Genomic DNA, 21,482 nt, shown 5'->3' with positions numbered 1-21,482 from the left:
GGCATTTCAGGATTGTAGAAAATCTCTGATTACTGTTGTGAAGGCATATGATGAACCAAGATTTACTGCTGTAAAAGCAGACCCAGACTATTTTGTTTGACCAGGATCAAAAATGAGTTTGATGGTATTATGTATGCTGTGGTATTAGCAGAGAATAGAAATATAACTGAAAGAAGAATTACAGCAAAAGTACTGAGTAAATAATAAAAAGAATATAGTAAATATCAAACCTGAAATGTAAAACAATTAAGACAGGTCAAAGCAGAGTAAAAGATGCTCTTGCACATGAATAAAATCCTGGCCCAATTCAGTGATAAAGTCATATTGAAGTTCAAACCCCACAAATCCCATGTTTTTATAGCATGCTGGCATTTTAACAATAATTGAGGAAAGCACTCATTAATACAGGAAAACTCTATAGCACATGCAGGCAAATTAGCAAAATTAACTTTAGTTGAAACATAGAGATGTGGCAACAGTTTCTTTCCCACTGCTATTAACATTTTCAGGCTGTTTGTATCAACAACTGGCTGATACATACAAAGTTGCTCTTAGTAACTGAGTACTGAGTACAGTCCGAGTTCAGAGAGGAGAAAGACAAGCTATGTCCTCAGGAAGGTCTTGAAATAATGCCATTTTCATTGTAATTGATGGGGAGAACATCAGCCTTTGAAAAAGCAAAGCCAGATGTCCCATCCAATGGCTGGCTACTCAAAGACAGGTGACAGCATTCATTTACGTCCAAGCAAGCACACAATAAAACAGATTGAGGTGTGGGAAATTTTACAGACTGATGAGTATTTGCATTTCTCTTTATATGCACCACAAGAGCCAAACCCCAAGAAATGCCATGATAACCTGACCAAAACTGAACTTGTTAGCAATAGTACAAAGATAATAAGGGGAACAATTCTGGCTCAAAGCAAGTAACATTGAAACCAGCATCCTCTTTGTTTCCCCATGGCAAAATTTCTCTACTTGCAACTCAGTTTTCTGTTCCGCAGCAATGCGTACCTTGTGAAGATCAGGAAAATACCCCACTTCCTGTGTTGTGGGAGGTATAGCAACAGTGAGTGGCACTAGTACAACTAAACTAATTCTGCAGCCACAAGAACTCCCATGCTGCTTTAAAGAAGTGATTTTCCTAACATTGCTTAACCTCAGCAGCCTGAATCAGCGGGAACATTGGAGAATATTGATGAGAATGCACAATCGCATCTTACGGCATCAAATATAAAATCTACCTTGACTAAGGAACATCATCACTACTGGCATTTAATACTTAAGAGATGTTCTACCAGCTTAACAGATGAAGGGGAAACATCCCAGTCTCTTCCAACTCCTGAATACATCAAGAAAAACCCTCACAATCCTGTTTATCTTAACCAAAGTGAAGAACAACAGCTCTGCTTCTGGGTCTTTTCAGATATACCTTCAGGGTATGCTTTGAATACTGGTATCAAAAGCCTTGAAGGCAGAAGAGTAAGACAGAGCTGTATGGTTTCTTTGTACCCTGGGAAAAGAAAGCTGGACCAACTTTTCCCTTCTTACCCATTTGTAGTTTAAATGGCCTGCAGCTGGAAAACATCAATGTACTTACTCCTACATTAATGAAGGCACACTCTACAAGATATGGTATTAGACTAAATACTGGGGTGAATTCCTAGAATGAACCGAACCAAAAGAGCAATGACATAGCAGAAGTCTCAGATGGTAAAGAAGTTTTATACAAAAAATAAGAAAGGCTACCTCTTTATGAAAGTTTGATTACACAAAACTGTTTACGTTCAGCAATTGAACAGACACAAAATAGCACTAAGTACACTTTGCACTGTGTTGCAGTTACAATATCCTAATAGACAGAAGGATACCTTTCACAGTAAGACTAGGAGATTCTCCTGACAACAGTAGTCTTTTCAGTGCTCTCCCCTATTCAACATCAGCTGCAACAGTGCTTAGAAACTCCCAAGACATGGCACAAAATAAATGTAACTTGCTGCAGATAGTATTTTCTCATAACACATTAAAAATTTAAAGGCTTCTAAGCACTGCAAGTTATGAAAAAGGAATTACAATTCTCTTTCATTAACATTAAAAATACCTTTCACCAACTTGAAGCTATTCAGTCCTGGCAACCAGGTCCATTCAGTGAAAAGGCTATTATTCTATGCCTAATCAGTCAAAGATTCCTCCCCAGCATGCAGATAAAAGGGATAAGCTGTCATCCGTAACTACATAATATCTCTGACTGAAAGCAGTCATTCTGAATTTTGTTTGATCACTTTCAGAAGAATATTAAGGCTGCCCAGGGAAGACATTACAGCAGCCTTCTTCAGTTAGTTTTCTCAGTGGGTTGAGATCATGGCTCTCCCTGCTTTCCAGGTACAGTAAATGAACACCTGCATAAAATTATCCTTTAGCCTTTCAAAGCCAAGTAACTCTGGCCATTTCAGAGTACGCTTGAGCTAACACCACAGCTTATAGCACCAGTCCTACCTTTGATCCAAACCATTACCTTCCTACCCCAAAGCAAAGCTTTATATAGCTGTGAAGACAAAGGGAATTGAACCTGATTAAAGCCAGCCCAGCCAAGAAAAAAACCCGAACATCTCTGCTTACACTTTCTTCACTTTTTTCTTTATATACATTTATTTATATATAGAGAGGTGAGCAGTCACTTATCAGTCCTACCCCTCAATCTTACTTTCAGTCCCATTCTATTTTGGTTTGTCTATAGTTTTAAAGCTTTATTTAAGCAATTAACAAAACTGAAGTGGTAGTGTAGCTTGTAGAACAAGATACTGTACTCTGCTATAGCAAAAAATTACAGATCTTGTATCTTTGGAGAGATCTATAACATGCCTCCAGACAGCAATTCAGAACAGGAATGAAATATGAATTATGAATAAATTCTTGGAGAAGCACCTCAATTATAAGCAATTATTAAAGAGACCTGCACCAATTACAGTGTCCTAAAGTTACCTGATGTGAAGCCCTTTCCACTTGTAGTAGCAACTTACTGTGTTGCTATTTACAGTTACATGTATGGGCTCTAATGCATAGATTTAAGTTCCTGGCTACAAAATGTTTGACAGTTTCAAAATCTAAAACCAGGTGATCAAAATTATTCACTGAAAAGCTGGAATCAGCTGTGAATTTTCACTTTGCTGATGTGATGGAATTTTTTCTCTAGGGTACTTCAAAATCTTTACAAAGTCACAATTTCAGACTAAACATGTCTTATTTGCATATAAAATGCTATCTTTCATAATTCACATTCCTCTGAAAATATCCCCAGAAGCTGGCTAGGATATTCCCCTTAGAACTTAGTAAGCTGATCCATCTGATCTTCACAAGTCTAACTTAGAAATACCATACAACGATTTTATATCCATTGTGGTTGCAACTATCTTCTTCTGTTATTTAACATACATTTTGGTTTACCAGAGCATCGTTTGAAAATGCACAATACACATATGTCAATATGATTTAAACACAGAATTTTAACCAGAAGCCTATGATAGCCTGGTTAGAGACACAAGAGTTTTAGGCATGAAATAATGCCTATGATTGTGTAAACATGATCACATTTAGATTCAAAACTTGTTTCAGTTCTAGTACATCTGCTTTAACAAAGCCGAGTGTAAGCAGTTACAGTTAAGACCTTAGAGATAATAGGGTATATATTTCAATACTCAGTGACACGTTGTTTTTAACAGTAATTTCTGTTAACATAGCTACAAGAGAAAGTTTTACATGAGACTGATTATCACATCTCTCAGTCTGGTTATCTTTCCATTTTAAAAAGAGTTTTCACCCACACCCAGAAGTTACATTTTTAATTTTCAGTTTCTTTGAACATTTTGCTCAGCTGTTCAACTAGTGCTACAAGCTCAGGGTTTCCCCCAAGTGATTCAATTTGTTTATAGGCTTCAGATTCAAGCTCCTTCAATGTATTCCGAGTGTACTCAAAGGAACCAACATTTTCAAGGTAATGCACACAGTATTTTTTTATATCTATGTTCTCTGTCCTTTGACGTAAAATGTTTTGCACCTGAGTACTTTCAGGTCTTGACCAAATTGCATGAATGGTTGGGAATGAGAACTTGCCCTCAGTTAAGTCTTCACAAAAACTCTTGTTCTCACTATATTCTTTGGAGTGCAAGTTGGCATAATCATCTCTTATTTGGAAGAAGAGACCAAGTGTGTTAAGGAGTGGCTTTAAGTCTTTTTTATAATTTGAGAACAGCTGCATGAGGCCTACAGCTAATCCGAAGAGACCACCTGTCTTTTGCAGTACCATAGCTTTATATTCAGCCTCCGTAGGACAGGTGTAAGTATCCCTCCAGTAAATATCCAAGCCTTGACCTTTATGGAGTTCCAAAAGTTGGCGGGTAAAAACTTTAACAGCATCTGGATGATCGAGGGTTAAAACCTTCTCTAAGCCAAGAAAATACACATAATTAGCACAGTTGATTACAGATGGAATTCCATAGATACTGTGTGCCACCGGAAAGCCCCGTCGTAGCTTTGAGTTATCTTCAATATCATCCACAAGTAGGCTTGCATTGTGCAACATCTCTGTCACTTCAATGATAACCTATTATAAGAAGAGAAAATTATTAAGTCTGACATTGTAATTTAATACCCTGTTTTGAAAGACCTTATTTAAAATTGATAATGTTTTAAAGAAATATATTCTCTAGCCCTGAGGTTCCCCTTTAGACCACTTGCTTTTACTATTAGTACAGATTTATGATTCTCTTCATCAGCCAGTTTGCTGTAAGTCCTAGATCATGTGGTCTGTCTTTTGTATACTGTTTTCAAATTCAAAGTGAACTTACTCCCTGAAGTGCTTCCATTTGCATGCCTCTCTTCATTGTTGCTACAGTTCTAAAACAGCCATTGTCTAGAAGTCTGTTAGTAGAAACATGATTAGGGGAAAAGAAAATAAACAGTGTTTTCAAACATTTAGATTCACTAACCTCAAATCTCCCCAGGTCAGTTCTTGAGAGCGTCAGGTATCATCCATTATCCCATTTGTCTCATAAACCTTGTTTTGATAAGCAGAGAGAGTTCATCTTTCTTTTCCCACACTTTGTGTGGTTATCTTCAGTACTGAGCTCTTAAAGGACAGACTATTCTCTCTGAAACGTCATTTGGAAAATTCTTGGCATAAAGACAACAGCTACAATATCTTTTCGGAAGCTTCCTACACACTTACTACTTGTTACTAGGTAGACAATATCATACACCACCTGACGTGTGCAATAAACTCTTCAGAACATCAGGTTTGTAGCTGACTAGAAGTGAACCTTAACATCTCAACAAAAAATGAAGAGTCTTAACACTATACACTGCTTTTATTGCACAGCTGTTATGCAATCAACAGGTATATTCAGCACCTGCTTAAATAGAAATAAATTTAAGCATATAAAACTGCATACTGTATAAACTCACTGCAAAACACATCTGATTAAGTTATGATTTTAAAGCTAATGAACCAATTACACTTGCTAGCTACAAACATTGCACTCAGTCAACATTCATCAAAACAACTGCTAAAAAAAAAAAAACTAAGGTCACCATAAAATAGTAGCAAGTACCTAGTATGGTCCTGTTTGGTGGGTCCTGTAGGACAAAACAATAAGGACTTTGCTGTAAGCATTTTTTTGGGGCAGCAAGCCACCTGATGTTCAGTGACCAATGTCCTAAAGACTAAAACCTAAACCCCAGGAATTTAATTGCTTTACCAAGATATGACTGCCAGAACAACACACTTAACCCTCACGGCTCACTGACCAGCAAGAAGTAAGCCCTACTTGGACCTGTCAAGATACATTGTTGACCACTGACTTAAAAATCAAAGGATAGAGCACTTATTGAAGGCAATTCCATATACCTATTTGTTTGAATATTCTTTTGGTCCACTATCTCATTCTCAGTATTATCAGGAAACATTCTATGTGTTTTATGAATTCCTTGGATAAGCTTATTCCAGCGTTTCTCTTGCTAACCTATTTCATATCACTGTCACTTTCATGATCCCTTGCAGCTTCTATACATTAAAGATTTAATGGAAACGGTGCTTCATGACTGTGTTTGAATCAAGTTATCTAGTGAACTTAAGACAGTGTCAAAAATGCTTCAAAAGTGAAAGTAAGGAGTGAAATAGCTCATATAGCAGAAAAAGCTTATTTTATAAGGCATCAGGAAGCAGCTCAAGAAAATGAAAAGACTGCTCTTCATAATGACATCTGAAGACCCAGTACAGTGTTGTTTTCTTACAGTCTAAACTATCTAATCAGTACCTGCTGCATTATTAGTTCAACACACAGATTTCTTCAACTCCTTATCTGCAATAGCTCTAAAATTTGGTTGACCCTGTACTAGGCCATTTCAGTGTTTCCTTAGGAGAAAGTTCCTCTGACAAACCCAGTGTTCTCTAATTCAACAAGCTGGAGTCTCTCAGCGCAGCACCAGATTGCTACAAGAAATTCAGTGAGTGGTGGGTGTGAAGAGACCACCTGGCTGGGGAAAAAAGTGAAATGGTGGCAGTCAATAGTAAAATAAACTGCCGAGGAACAGTAGCCTCAACTGTATCATCTGAATAAACTACATAAAGACAAATAATCTAAGGTAAAAAAAAAAAGTCCCAGAATATATGCCAGAATTCAGATTTCTAATAAAAGAAATACAAATAGCTGGAAGGGAAGCAGGCTGTTAGACACAGGGGACATCTTAAGAAGATTATGAGAGATGTCAAAAAGATGATCAGAGGTGGTCCTGCAGACCTCAACCATCATTAGTTATCAAAATTAGTACAAGAATGCACGAAAGCTGTAATAAATGGGTCAGGATGCAGATTAAGAGATGACAGGGCCTTGGTTTTGTCCTCAAAGGCCCTGAAGAATAAAAATACTAAGTTCCATCACAAACAACTTAAGTGGTAAAGGAAACATTAAAACATTGGTTTTCTTCATAAAGATAATTAAAACAAGTGGTCCAACTTCTCAATAATAGTTATGTGAGCATCAGTTTAAACTAACAGAACTGGTAACTTCTGCTCATACAGAGGCACTGCAGCTTTAGTTTACTGTATCACTAAGCAAAAATGGACCACACCGTCATGGGTGCTCAGCAAAAGGGCAAGAGGCAATTGTCAGACTGTAACATAAAAAAATCCTAGTTGAACAGAATGGAAGGGTTTGTTATAATGGAAGGACTAAATCAACACATACAATACACAGGTTGCTATGTTTTATTTGGATATATATTTGAGCACAAAGGGTAAGACGTGTCTAGCTGAAAGACAGAATAAATCTGGCTAAAGAGTTATACAGACAGATTGCAAAATAGAAGAATTGCTAGATTATGAATGCAGACTCTTAAACCACTTTGCTACTTGAGGGCTATGAAGTGTCACTCTTAAGCCACTCTATAAATGACTACTTCACAAACTCTAAAGGTACTTCTGCCAACCATTAATGACATTAACAAGGGACCAGCTGGGTAAGGGTCAAAAACCACAACTGATTATTTTAATTCCTTACATTGTCTTGGACACAAAATATTTTGCACTCTCTATATGCAGTTTAGCAAAACTGCAGTCTAACCTAACACAGAGGATAATTTTTCATTTTGCAAGCCACAGTGTTTAAATACACAACCATGCAGCTTGCACCATTTGCCCAACAGAAAAGCAAAAGGGAACAAGAATTCCTAGTTTAATGTTTCTCATTAGAAAGTAAGGACTGGAGACTGTATGATATACCCCTCACAGTTTTGGGTTTGTAAAGTTGATTTAACTGCTGTCTTTGATATTCTTGAATCAAAATCTTAAGATTTTATTTTCAACCACTACATTTACAAGATAACTGTCTAGCTTCTTTCATAAGTCATTAAAAACCTCAGTGTTAGTAACTGAGTTAAGTGGGTAACAGTGATACCTGCTTATCTACAACTTCAAAGATTGAACAGACTTAGAAAGAAGTAACTATCATGCAAGTGATTTCTTTAGTGTTGCATCATACTAAAAAGCCTTGTACTAGAGTTGTTTTCCTGAAAGCTTACTTTATACTCAGAAAATAGTGCATTTAAGACTTCTTACAATTTACGCTAACTACTAGAATCATCTGTTATCAGTAATCTTAGAAGAAAAATAACAACCTTTTAAAAATAATTAGCCAGTACCTGTATTTTATCTTCTGGAACATTCAGCCAGTGATTAAAGGCCTGTGACAGTTTGGTTCTCACTTGCTTACCTACAATAAAAATATTATAAGCATTTATAAAAATAACAAAGTTCATTACTAGGGACAGTTTGTCTTAACAACTAGAGCTGACTTGAGACCTGATTAAAAAAACCTGATCATTGTGATGACCCAAAAGTGGAAAATATATCACTGCATAGCTTGTTTCTTCATTGTATAAACATCAATTAGCAGCAGTTTCAGTTTTAAACATTTCACAGCAATATGCAAGGCACATATTTACAGGTTACTATATTTAGTTTTGACAGTTTAATTAGTAAGGGATCCTGAGTATGTCGGTAACCTGTACAGATCAGCTTGTTACTTCTGAAAGTAAGCCCTAGTTTCTAAGGAATGTTCAAGATTAAAATGTTTCAAGTATGATTCATTATTAGTGAAAGTATGGGTATTTGTTGAATATGTACATCTCTCAATTTTTAGTTTTTTCTCCCGTAGTATTCTTCACTTGCTACTGTAAATTCGTCAAACAGGAAACTGACATTTCATATACTTACTAAATAACTCTAAAAAAAATCTGGACAGAACATTCCAAACAGAATGGAACTTTCCAATAATTCAGATATTTATCTTATACTCAAGAAATCTGTCTACAGATAATAGGATTTGGTCTGCTTTGGTTAAATCTACTTTGTTGGAATCAGGCAGTCACCCTGTTTCATAGGAATGAAAGAGACAACACCAAATGTCCAAGTTTAGTGTCAAAATCAGCAGTATTGTTTGATCCAGATGCAATTTACATGACAAGAGTTAATTTCAAGAGAAGTTAAACTCTACGCCTATAAATTGTTGATACCAGCTTTCTTTAATAATTGGTTAGTATTCAGGTACAAATATTTATTCAGTGTCTACTGATGTTCAATATAAAATGAAGTCTTCCCCTACCCACACTGAGACAATTCTGCTCTGAACTTTGAGAAGCTCAGCTATGGACAAGATCTTCGAACACCTTAAGACAGGTTTAGAAAAACAGCTCTGCATACGCAGCTCACATAAGGAAGGCCTTTTGAAAAAGCTTTAAATAAACTTCAAAGCAGTGCAACATAGACAGTGGGTTCCATATTACTTGTCTCAATGTCTACTGAGACATTATGATTCTGCAGTATTTGTCCTGCTGTTGATAATTCCATCTTGCCCATAGCACCGAAAAAATTTCAACGTTTGAATCTCTCCCTAAGGCTTCTCTACTGCAGTGTGACCAGCACATATAGAACAGAATAATAAAAATGGGCAAATTCACTTGCAGTGATATACCCTGGAGAAACCAGACTGAGAATTTTTCATCTTCTAATTAAGTCACCACCAGGTAAGCAATAGCTTTGTGGGTTGAGCTCTGTAGCAAGGGTGATAACCTTCTTCCCTGGATCAGAGGTCTGAAATTTTTGTCTCCATTCTCAATGATTTCCAGTGCTTTCTGTCACCACTATCTTTTGGTTTTCACTAGAAGAGATTAACAAAATGGTCCTTTTTCCTCCCCCAGTAGCTTTGTCCTCTGGTTCTGTCCAGTGTGAAAGAGCATTCTTAGCTAGATATACACAGTCATTGGCCTGTTTTCTCCATTGTTGTTTTCTGTGCTCAGTTTTAAATACTAATAGCTTCCTGAAGAAGAGAGGGATTGTTTTGTCTCCCCTTGAAAATAACTGTTACAAACATCTGCTAAACTGTAGGGCTTGCCAGTTAAGTACTAACAAATATTTCACTACATCCATAAAGAAAACCACTCAGATAATATAGCATTAAGGAAGTGTACCTTATCTATTACTGTTTATTCACTTCTAAATTACATTGATACAGACAACACTTAATTCTGTTTTTCTGAATGTGTCTCCTAGAAAATATGCTTACAGAATGCTGGATGTTCAGCAACGAGCATTATTTTATCATGAGGAACTTGACTACTAGCACACACTTCAAATGGATTAGTAACATGCACAATGGATTTTGCCACTTCAGTTCCTTAGTACAGAGAGCATTTGAATTGTTAGACTCGTCTATCTTGACTAACATGGTTTCCTAGACACTGACTATTCAAGGAAAAAACACCATGTAGTGAAGCAATTCATCTTTCCTTTTATAGGTGCAGATTTGCTTGTCTTCTAAAGGAACATTATTGCTACAAAAATGCCATTTTATCTTGTTCTGAAGTCAATCTCACCTGGCCTATGTGATAGTACAGCAATTTTCTGTATGCATATTTTATGCCTGCAGCCATGCTACAATGGCAAAAGACCAAACCTCTCTAATGCTGGTCTCTAAAGCCTAGATGCAGAAGACTATTCCTTGCCACACCTCTCCTCTCCCCAAACTAGACAACAATACAGAACTCTAAAACAAAATTAAAATGAGCACTGCCAGGATTATCTAGTTTCTTCACTGTCATTTGTCACTGCTCTGTTAATTATTCTAAGCAGGCTATTGTAATATTGAAAAATAGAGGTCTAACATCCAAAATTAGAAGCTCTACCTACTGCATAATATAATAATAGATGTTACTGCATCAAGCTTTTATCAAAGGTATGATAAATGCATTTGGTTTAATCTGCCTAAGATTATTACCCAATATTACCCAAATTGAACAGCAACTATGAAAAGCTTTCCTCCTTAGTAATACTGGGTGGAAAAGGTGAGGAAAAAAAAAGAATATAAGAGATTCATTCTGATGAAATTCCTTCTACAGATAAGAATGTTAAAGCTTTATCCTTAAAACAAATATCAAGTCAGATTAAAGGTGTACTGAGGACATTCCCTCCACCTCTTCAGATGAGATGCCTCTCATCTAAAGAAAAACAAAAAGAAAAAAAAATAATCAGCCAACTCACTCTCTTTCTCTCCACAATTGTCCTTGTGACAGGGAAGATCCAAACCCCACAGACCTCCAGCTCTGGACAGACTCCTGGTTAGTATTTTTTCACTCTCGCTGCATTAAAGTAACAATAAATTACACCCTTAAGGCAGCACCCCACTTACAGAGAGGGTACATAAAAAGGCTAGAACAGCATGGGAAAGAGCAGAGGGACTGTTAACCTACCCTCCATTACAGCCTCACTAAGCTAATTCAACTCATTAGCCCAGCAGAGAACTCTGCTTTTTGCTAGGTTAGCTTTCCGCCAGCTTAACGTACTGAGTCAGCTTATGCAGTGGATCTACCAGAGTCAGTACAGGGTGAGCAGCAGATGTTGAGGACCAGAGAAAGGGGCATTGCCCTTCTGGAAGAAGCAAGCCACTATATTACCTCCACTATATTGTACACTGGCATGTTTAGCTGTGTCCTTTGATGGATTAAAACTAAATGGATGAAGTCCCCAAGCAGACCTCCCCAAGTAGCTACAAAGAACACTACAACCAGCATAAACAAACAGCAGAAGAAAAGCAGAGAGAGCAGGCATATACACTTTTAACCTGGGCAGCCACTTGTGACAAATTAGGGTCACTGACAGAATTCTCTATCTTAACTTCCCCATTCATAATAGGGTTAACCCATCCACAGTTGTGATCCTGATTTTTGCCTTGTTCCTTCTCACAATCCTGAATGCCTCTATGCCATGGTCACTACAGCTAAGGTTGCCTCCAGTCTTTATGTCCTAACCAATTCTTCCTTGTTTTAAGTGTGAAGTCCAGTATAACACCTTCTTTAATCAGCTCCTTGATCACCTGTGGTAGCAAGAGGTCATCAATGCATTACAGAAACCTTCTGGATTGCCTGTGTCCTGCTGTGTTGCTTCTTCTACCAGACAGTGAGGTAACTGAAGTCTCATAAGAATCAGGGCATGTAAATATGAAGCATCTTACAGTTGTTTGAAGGTCTCATCTGCTTCTTCCTGCTCAGGGGGTCTACTGTAAAGACTCACTATAGTGTCACCCTTATTGATCTGCCCTCCAATCTTAACTCATAAGCTCTCAACAGGCTTATCTGACTGAAAGTACAACTCCATGCAATTCAGCTGCTTTTTCACATAAAAGGCAACTCTCACTCCTTGCTATCCTAGGCTGTCTTCCTAGGCAGTCCACATCCATCCATTGCAGCGTTTCAGCTGTGTGAGCTATCACAAATCAGATACTCCAATAAAATTACTGCCAACCTCTAACCTCTCCTGTGTATTCCCAATAACGTATGCATTTGTGTAGAGGCACTTCAGAGAGTCATCCAATCTTGCAGATTCCTCAGAAAAAGTCAGAGCTCCCCCATCATGTTCTGTTCGTACTTGTTGGAGTGCTGGGATGGTCTGCTTTCAGCTCTGAGATTCCAAGGTGTCTCTTGTTCAAATCAGCCTGTACCCTTTGTCCACAACTTCACTAATTCCTTACTTGACTGTGTAGTCAGTTTCTTTTACTGTCATTTCTAGTTTAGTCCCTTCTCACACGTTGTTCAGTCTGTTAGCAGAGACACTTGTACCCTGACATGGGTAGGTGGATGCTATCTCCTCGTGGTAGTCCTTGCTCTACAAAGGGAGTCTCATGGCCATAAGATGCAAAGCTCTGCTATCAACATGAGCTGTGCAACTAACTAGTTGTTGACAGGCAGTATCTCTTTATTCCTCTAGACAGTGAGGGGAAGGGGTTGAGGATCATGGAGAAAAGCCATGTGGCTTCCTGTGCCCTTGGTTCTCATTCCAAAAGCCACACAGACTTGCTGATAAGCTTCAAGCACCCCCTTGCTATATCCATTACTGCTCCATCAGGAGAACTGCAAGGTTAAGTATTTTAAGGGTGAAACACCTTGGCAGTCTGTCCATAAGATCAGAGGTACCCAAAACCAGCAAACCTCCCTAATACACAACCACATCTGGTAGCCTCCATCCCCTGCAGGAGTCAGTGTCTTCACTACTCTCACTTGCTGCTGCCCTAGGTGCTGCTCTGATGCTTAGTTGTATAAAATCATAGAATCACTTAGGTCGTAAAAGATCTATACAGAACTTCCAAACATGTGTCCGAACCTATTTGGCAATTGCACATCTGCTCAAGGAACAGGAATCTTTCTCCTGGTGCCAGAAGCCATCAGTTCCCCAGTTCCCAGCCTTCACCACTGTGGGAGTATCCATCTCCCAGCCTGATATGCACAGACTATTCCTGCCCCTCCTTCAGTATAACCGGATGTTTCAGACTCCTGAATATGTAGTGTCTTGTAATTTTTGTTATCTCTGATGCTGTGCAAGCCTGCTGACCCCCTTCCACTGCTCCTTTGCTTGGTGACACACTTTTTCTACCACTACATACCTTTTAGAGGCAGGGATATCACTTGTTTCTGGCCAATGGGTGCCCCCAGGCACTCCTGCAGCTCAGAATCTAGAGAGCTGCAGCCTCCATGAGGAACTTGGCCCAAGTTGAGGCCTCTGATGTGCCAAGTGCAGTTGTGCCAGTGGTAGGGATCGTGCCCTGTGGTGCTTAACTCCTCCACCAAGCTGGTCAAGTTCAACAACCCAGCACAAAAAGCTGAACAACAAAAGCCAGTCCTGAGTGTTTAGCTTGCTGAACAAGCCCAGGAAAGACTGCAGCTAATACTACAGGGATATGAAAGGGAAGATGCAGTCATGAAAGGGATCAGAATTTACCCATTTCAACAGCAAGCTGTTGACCATATCAGTTTTATGGCAAATGAAGTTCCATATACTCCTTAGTGCTGCACAACCAGCTACTGCTGTTAACTCAGACAGGCAGAAATAAAAGATTCACCATGAGTATGAATCAGGTCACTTTTGAGACAAACCACAATGGAATTTGTGAAAGTCAATCCTGCACTTTATGAGACTAAATACTAGATTAATAAGTAGAACATTGCTAAAAACTAGTATGGCAATGTTCTCCTACAGTGAGATTTTACAAGAAAAGTTACTGTTTCAGAATTCTTCTCCCAGATAATAATTTCTGCTAGAGAAGGAATAAACATTAATTACCATACTAGCAGTTAAAAATAGCAATATAGTAAAAATACTTTAATCCTAGTAGCTTCCCTATCCTAGTGCTGTTGAAAGTCAAAGAAATATACAAGCTTACTTTATGTATCACCCCCAAACCATTACCATTAAAAGTCTTATTTCTGTAATGGGAATACAACTCCTTGTAGTGAGGGGTTAATCCTTAGCAGTTACAAAAATTTGTGTTCTTACACCCCAAACAACATTAGCAGGCACCTTCCCTCCCCTCCTCCCAACCTTAATACTGTTACAAAATCTCTCTTCATGTAAACAAAGTTTGATATGTATCTAAATTCATTTACTCATAGGTTACTAAACCACTTGGAGAGTTTGTTTAACTAGTCTTACAAGATAAGCAACTGGACTGTAGGGCTGTAAGCATACATATTTGACACTTAGCCAAGCTTCCTGCATAAGCCCCTCAGAGCTCAGATCAAACAAACTGATCCAACACAGAAACAGCTTCTTGTCCCTAACCTTTTGCCAGCTCACTAACAAGACGAGATTAACGAGGCAAGTTTTTAACAGGTTAGGTGGTTGGTACCACCTAATTTGATTCACAAGCTGAGAACTAGCACAAGTTAAGCAGCAGAATACTTCCAGGAGCATAGAGGATAGAACGAAACTGTCTCTTTCAGCAAGAGCTTCCTAGATTAGCTCAGGCATTTCATTTGGGTTCCACCCTATTTATAAACAGCACCTATACGCCCCTTTTTTCCCTGCTTATCAAGCTTTAGTGCTCATACTAACTCCAAGGTTCACACATATAGCTTGGTCCTACTGATTCATACTTGGCACAGCTGATTTGAGGCAATGCCAGTGTTTCAAAACCAGTAAACGCCAGCTATATGATTGTGAACCCTCACTGCTGCCACTGTTACTCAATACAAACTTTCCACAGGTACATCACTTTCATCTGCCTAGTTTAAGAGAAGTCATCTCTTTTGAGTCACACCTCCATTACTGCATAGAGAAAAGTGTTTCTTGTTTCTCACCTTCTCTGAATTAAGTAGAAGTCACCATGGTAAAGTGGACTATCAGATTTATGATTCTTTATCAGGACAGGATATAAAACACCTGCACTGTCTGCAAGTGTAGTATTACATAAACCACCAGTATAGAGTGATTAGGGCTGAACTCACCAAGTAGAGGAATTTAGCCACAGGACTCAGACTGGGAAGGCTAAATGTATATCCTAGATGCATCATTTAAAGTGATAGCTCTTCAGTTAGCTTTTAGTCAATCACTTTTGCCTAAAGAAGCTTTTTTGGGCACTTTGTGCCTCTTGTATAAGCTGAGTTTTTTTTTCTTTATCTACAATAGCTCTAAAAATAATTAGCAGATAAAGATGCAAAGGTGTCACAACGTACCTCGGTTAATGAGATAATCTAACCAAACAAAAAGTACATTTAAAGATGGTGTTGGAGGAAAGTCAATTTCTTCAGGACCACGTCTGAGAAAGCTCTCTGGAATATCACAAACCCTTTCTCAAGATAGTTCTCTGGAAAGACCACCACCCAGTTCAACACAGGCAAAGGAACACATGTGAGGAAATGGGAAATGAACTTTCTGGCATTAAAAAGGCATGCAACTGCCAAATACTTTCCTTTTCTTAGTTTTAACTCAGTGCTAACTGCCAAGTCAAATGAAATCACTAATGTAAGCAAAAAGACCCTGGATATTTGCAGAGCTTAATAATGAATTTCATTATACACAGGTATAATGAATTCAGACCCACAGGGCTCACCCTGCTGATATACAGATATGCAGATGTGCAAAAGCCACTTAGCATGGTGCCTGTGATTTATAGTGCTACTTGTCCAGGCAGAAGGTCTTCTACCCTGGTCAGATATAATTTAGATCAGGATTATTTTCCTTAATATTTACCCATATTTTGTATCTTCCTTAACTCTACCAGCATGCAGTATAAACTGGACAGAAGGCAACCAGGTAATTATGCAATAGTCCCAACAACAAAGTTATTCTGCCAGTAATTTTACAAAATTAGTCACTTCGATAGCTTGTATGGTCTGCATTACACTTTAGGTGTACAAGTAAAAGTCACAGCAAACAATCTGATTTTGTAGTCAAAGAGACTTCCAAGAGCCATAAGATATTGTTTGCTATCAAACTGCCTCCTGAATTCTGCTACATAAGTACGATTCAAGACTAAAAAGTTCACGTGAATGTATTGCTTGTAACCTGATACTACACAAGGACTGGTCGAACCTCTCACAAGTGAAGCAATCCACGGACAGCTGAAATTGGCCATAAGAACCCAGCTCTATGCATACCAGGGAGAATAAGTTACACAAGAGAAATAGGCTAATACAGAAAAAAACCCCACCAACAAAAAACCCCCAAAGAACCTCCAACCATATAAAAAACTTTAAAGAAAAACCTCCAAGCAAAATCCACAACCCACTGAGTTCAGTATGGCAAGCAGATAAAGAACAAAACAGAGTTTAAGAATACAATCACGTCTTCAGTACTTTCCCTTACCAGTTTTTAAAGTAGCAAGTCAGCTATTCTGAATGGAGAACAGAGCAACTGAAATACTACTTACACTAGAAACAGACTCAAGAGCTACTGTACCAATCTCACCAAAAGGGTGGTTCTACAGGAGGAGGAACAAATACTGGAAAGTATTACTTTTTATTACTCCTAAATTCACAAATCAAGAATGGATAAACTTCTTGGCTTATATTTCCCAAGACAAAAGTTGCTATAAAACCAATTTTGATATTTGCAAACAACAGACTACAAAGAAACTTGCCTGGTAGTTGAAGTAAATACTGGTATGGCTCTAGGATTCTTTTAGATGTTTCATCCATCCCATCCATTTCTTTATTTCGTAAGAGGTAGTTCACTGTTAAAGAAACTGTTATTAACATTATTTAGATCAAAAATTAGGGAAGTAAACAACAGATGCATATAATTAAAAAGCCAGGTGACTTCCAGGTTAGGTAAAAATACTCCCTTTTTGCATATCACACCTTCAGTTAATACTACCTTCAGTAATAGAAACATGCATATGTATTAAATACAGTTTTCTTTAATTATTCATGAATAGTTTAAACCAACTCCTAAGACTTAGTTCACTCCTTTATATGTATTAGAGGGCTTAGCTGATAAAGTATTTCAAACATTACCATTCATAACAATGAAGTTCCAGTTCAAGTCTTTAAAGACACTTGCAGAAAACCACACATACAAACTCATATAAAGACACATACAAAACCTCTGATGTCTAATCTGATTAGATCTCCCTAAATGCTTTCCCCATACAAGAGTGGAGATGTCTAAGAGCAGAAAATACACCTCAGACCAAGGCAAACTAAAGAACACTAGCTTTGGTCTTCTGATAGAATTCCTCAGTCTTGTCTTAGAAGCCAGAACAGAAATATACCATTCTCTTACTACCGTTTAAGCATACAGACAGCTTTACACACTTTCCCATATACTATAGAGTAACAGACTCCTATGATAAATATTTTAGGATCTACAGCCTACAGAGTTCAACCATTTTCTATTGATTAAATTTCATTTCACATTTCACATAATTTTAGTCATCTCTATCTGCATTTTTTTAGACTGTTTTCTGTAATAGATTTTCTGTCCTTTCACCTCTAGCCTTCCTTGCTGCACTGCAGATGCAGCAGCTCAAAACAATTCTTCTCATGTAATTTTAAGACAGGAACTGCAGCAGTAACAAAGTCTCATACTACTTCAGCATCATTTCCCAGTTACTTTGCTACTATCCTGTGAAGGACTTAGTTTTTTCCCCCTGGAGCAACTGAATAGTTATGTAAATTACTCTCCTGATTTTGGCTAAAACACAGCCAATTTTCCTCCTAGTAGTGGGTGAAGCAGCGCTGTGTTTTGGACTTGGCGTGAGAACATGTTGATAACACACTAATGTTTTGACTATTGCTAAGTAGTGCTCACCCTAAGTGAAGGACTTTTCAGTTTCCCATGCTCTGCTAGGCAGCAGGTGCACAAGAAGCTGGCAGGCAGCATGGCCAGTACAGCTGACCCAAGCTGGCCAAAGGGATATTCCATACCATAGAATGTCATGCCAAGTATATAAACTGGGGGCACTTGGCCAGGAGCCACTGATGGTTTTATTCCTCTCATTATTATAATTTACTTTATTTAAATTATTAAACTGTTATCTCAACCCTGGGTTTTACCTTTTTTTCTGACTTTCCTCCCTATCCCACCAGGGTGGTGGGGAGTGAGCGAACAGCTGCATAGAAATTAGTTGTGGTTGGGTTAAATCACAACAAGTGTCCATGAAAATAACTATTTTAAAGTGATATTTAGAAGAATGAATTGATGCATTTTTAATGCAGGTACACTAAGGGGAATGGTTAATGTGAACAGAAACTATGTTACACACTTGCTCAAAATAATCCAGCAATATTTTCTCATCAAAACCTCAGAAGATCAGCATCATGATCACTCCTTCCTCTTAAGCTACCTGGACAAAGCACTATTCCTCAACATTCATGATAGCTTTCAGTACAGCTCAGTCAGTTCCTATCTACTCCCATTCCCACCCTCCACACCCATAAGCATTTGTAGCAGTCCATACTTGGGGAATTGATCTCCATTTATAACTTTTTCCCAAGCTTAGGTTTGGTTCAATTCTTCTACTTGCTTCACTACATATGTTCATCAAATGTATTGGCACTTCAGGGGCAAGACAGGCTATTTAAGCAAACATAGTTTCCAACAAAATGCTCATAAGACTACACCTTCTGGGACACCTTTGCATAGTTACTAGGCAGTGATGCCACTTATAAGCAGTACAGCCTTTCCATCTTATCCACGGTCAGGCCACGCAGTAAACGAAATCAGATTCGACATCCTTGACTCCCTATTTTGCTATCAGCTTGTTGGTGTAACTGAAGGGACAGGAACTGCTTTTAACCAGCACTGCCACTGAGAGTCAGCTGTCAAACCGTACCCTTACATATAAAGGATAAGTCTCAAAGGACTTCAGTGAGGAAGCAAAATCAAAAAGACTATCAGAATCCACCACCAGATGTTTCAAGTAGAAAGAATCTGTAGAGATGGATACAAAGACATACTAACAACTCCCCTGTGACTATTATTTGTCAAAAAGCCACACAGATGGTGATAGAATTAAGTGCCTAGCTATCCAACTGGACTGGGAAGAGATGTTAGGACTGGAAGTGGTCTCTTATAAAAGTCTATGCTCAGAAGTACATATTAAACTTCTTCCTCCTCCCTCAGGGAATTAGGTCTCGTGCCTGTCTGTAGGACACCAAGATAATATTCAGAATCCCCAACTAACTTGAAATTCACTAGTATTATATAGCATCAACCTAAATATTTGCCTATTTCTTCACAAAAAGCGAAATATGGCTTGGCAGCAGAAAATTAGTCAGGCACTTCTGCCACAAGTGCAAAGATTTTTACTTTTTTTTTTTAAATTAGCTCTAATGAACTAAGAGTGGATGGTAACTTAGCTTCAATCACTATTGTTAAACTTCTCTACATTGCTATGCTACCATGAAATGAAGCCTTAGGTAATCTCTGCCAAGGAAAAACAGTCTGTATTCATCAGACAGCTACATGTCTAACACACCCACTGAAACACTGAGAAGAACAGTGAGCAGAACCTCCCCCAAACTTATTCGAAGAAAGGGACACTTGATAAAGAAACACATACATGAAATTTGTTACAAAGGCCTGTAAGCAAAAATACCATGATATGAGACTTGAAGTCTCTTTGCACAAAGTTATTACATGTGACACAATTGGGAATTACTTGATATTAAGGTTTTTCTGCAGAGGTGACTGACTGATTTGTTACAGAAGTTACACTGTTGCAGAGAGACTTCTCAGTGAAGACATTTAGAGAGATCTCAGTTACCATCTCCCAATAAAAGTGCCAGGAGTTAAACAATAAGTGAAAGGGAACACAAAGCCCTTTGCTGGTGAAAGTGCAAGAGTCGATTACATGTATGTTTATTAATAGGATTAAAGCATTTAAGGCCATTTTACCTTTCAAACCAGTGTACAGACTTCCTGCATTTCAATTCATATGCATGACTAAGTTATTCTTCCAGTTACTTCTCAGTATCCCCACATGAGAACACAGAACAGAACAGCAGAGAGCACGCACAACTGTCTTTTGAACTGCAACAAACTGTCTCTCTAATAATCTCTTTGAAAACACACACAACACTAGAATAAGATGGTGACATGGGCTTCCATAATTCGGAACTACTCTAAAGCTATACCTGAAGGTGTGATCTGAGTCTAGGAGCTTTCTAGAGAGGATGAAGGCAGTATTAATTCTAGGTTACATGTAAAGAAAAAAACTTCCCTTTGGAACTTTGCAAAACAGCTTCTCATTCTATCCCTCGCATTCAATTCTGCAGAATATTCTCCCCCTCCTCCCAGGCAGGGATACGTAATCACTGAAATAGTCCAGGTCAAATATACAGATAGTATTTTAAAAAGTATCATCATCACACTGGCTCCAGTCACAGCACAGTTACACAGGAAATAAAAGACAACTACCAAAGAAGCAGAGACCTGCAGTGCAAAAGGAACCATCTAGAAAGTTCTTAAATCGGCTCCATCACAGAACTTAGTGCACCAAGACACGAAACCAGTGGGGGAAAAAAAAGCCCCAAACGGGGGTAGGGGGTGGGAGTGAGAAGGTCTGTTTCAGAAGGAATACACAGAAACATAGTGAATGTGTATTGTTACAGAAAGACTACCAAAAGTCTTAACGCAAATGTAACCTGGACACTAGTCCATGTTCTCAATCTAACTAGCAGAGCCCCGTTTACAACCCTTCCTAGGCTGACACCGAACAACACGCCGCAGCCAACCTGAGGGGGGGCAACTTCCCACAGGTGGAAGGGCCGTCAGACACTTTCCCAGAAGATGCAGCCGAGTAAACAAGCAGCTTTCCATGGCCGCAATTCCAACACTAACGATAGAAGAAGGGCATGAACATAGCGTTGCTGGGATCGTGCTTCCGTTTTGACGGGATTTCCAGGTATAATCGAGCACGAAGGCTTCAGAAGCCGTACAATAACAGGTAGGCCGCCCAAGTCCCCGCAGGCAGAGGGAAGGCTGCGGGCTTACCCGAGGACAGAAAGTGAGTCGGCAGAACCCGTGACCGCTGCTGGAGCGCTGCGCTACGCGGTTAAAACTCACATTTCACAGAAGCTGCCTGCAGCGGCCAAACTGCCGCCCAGGACACCACAGCTAGACCGAAGGAAATAATTTTTTTTTTTTTTTTTCGGAGTTC

General features: G+C 38.6%; 1 protein-coding gene across 4 annotated transcripts; it reads right to left on the bottom strand.

Annotated features, from left to right (window-relative positions):
- Positions 1–435: 435 nt before the first annotated feature.
- GGPS1 (geranylgeranyl diphosphate synthase 1) lies at positions 436–21,476 on the bottom strand. 4 transcript variants are annotated; one of them, XM_008920148.3, is made up of 4 exons: positions 21,317–21,476; positions 16,959–17,063; positions 8,194–8,264; positions 436–4,600 (listed from the first exon to the last, which is right to left on the bottom strand). In XM_008920148.3, the coding sequence occupies exons 2-4, from the start codon at positions 17,023–17,025 to the stop codon at positions 3,839–3,841; spliced, it is 900 nt and encodes a 299-aa protein (XP_008918396.2). In that variant the 5' UTR covers positions 17,026–17,063; positions 21,317–21,476; the 3' UTR covers positions 436–3,838. The 4 variants fall into 4 exon arrangements, with proteins under 4 accessions (XP_008918396.2, XP_017932869.1, XP_017932867.2 ...); XM_018077380.2 differs by having other exon boundaries at positions 16,959–17,051; XM_018077378.2 differs by having other exon boundaries at positions 16,959–17,051; positions 21,389–21,436.
- Between the last annotated feature and the right edge of the window lie 6 nt (positions 21,477–21,482).

The sequence above is a fragment of the Manacus vitellinus genome, unplaced genomic scaffold, assembly GCF_001715985.3.
Source record: "Manacus vitellinus isolate BGI_N305 unplaced genomic scaffold, ASM171598v3 scaffold_37_pilon, whole genome shotgun sequence".
In the NCBI taxonomy this organism is placed as follows: domain Eukaryota; kingdom Metazoa; phylum Chordata; class Aves; order Passeriformes; family Pipridae; genus Manacus; species Manacus vitellinus.
This window is presented reverse-complemented; position numbering and strand designations above follow the sequence as displayed.

What these genes read in the sequence shown, in the direction of transcription:
- GGPS1 (XM_018077379.2), bottom strand. Translation starts at nt 21,142, where the DNA reads ATGGAAAGCTGCTTGTTTACTCGGCTGCATCTTCTGGGAAAGTGTCTG. An exon ending in GTATTTACTTCAACTACCAG is followed by an intron (nt 8,265 to 16,958) that starts GCAAGTTTCTTT and finishes TTTTTATTGTAG; the next exon opens with GTAAGCAAGTGAGAACCAAA. An exon ending in TTCCAGAAGATAAAATACAG is followed by an intron (nt 4,601 to 8,193) that starts GTACTGGCTAAT and finishes TTCTTATAATAG; the next exon opens with GTTATCATTGAAGTGACAGA.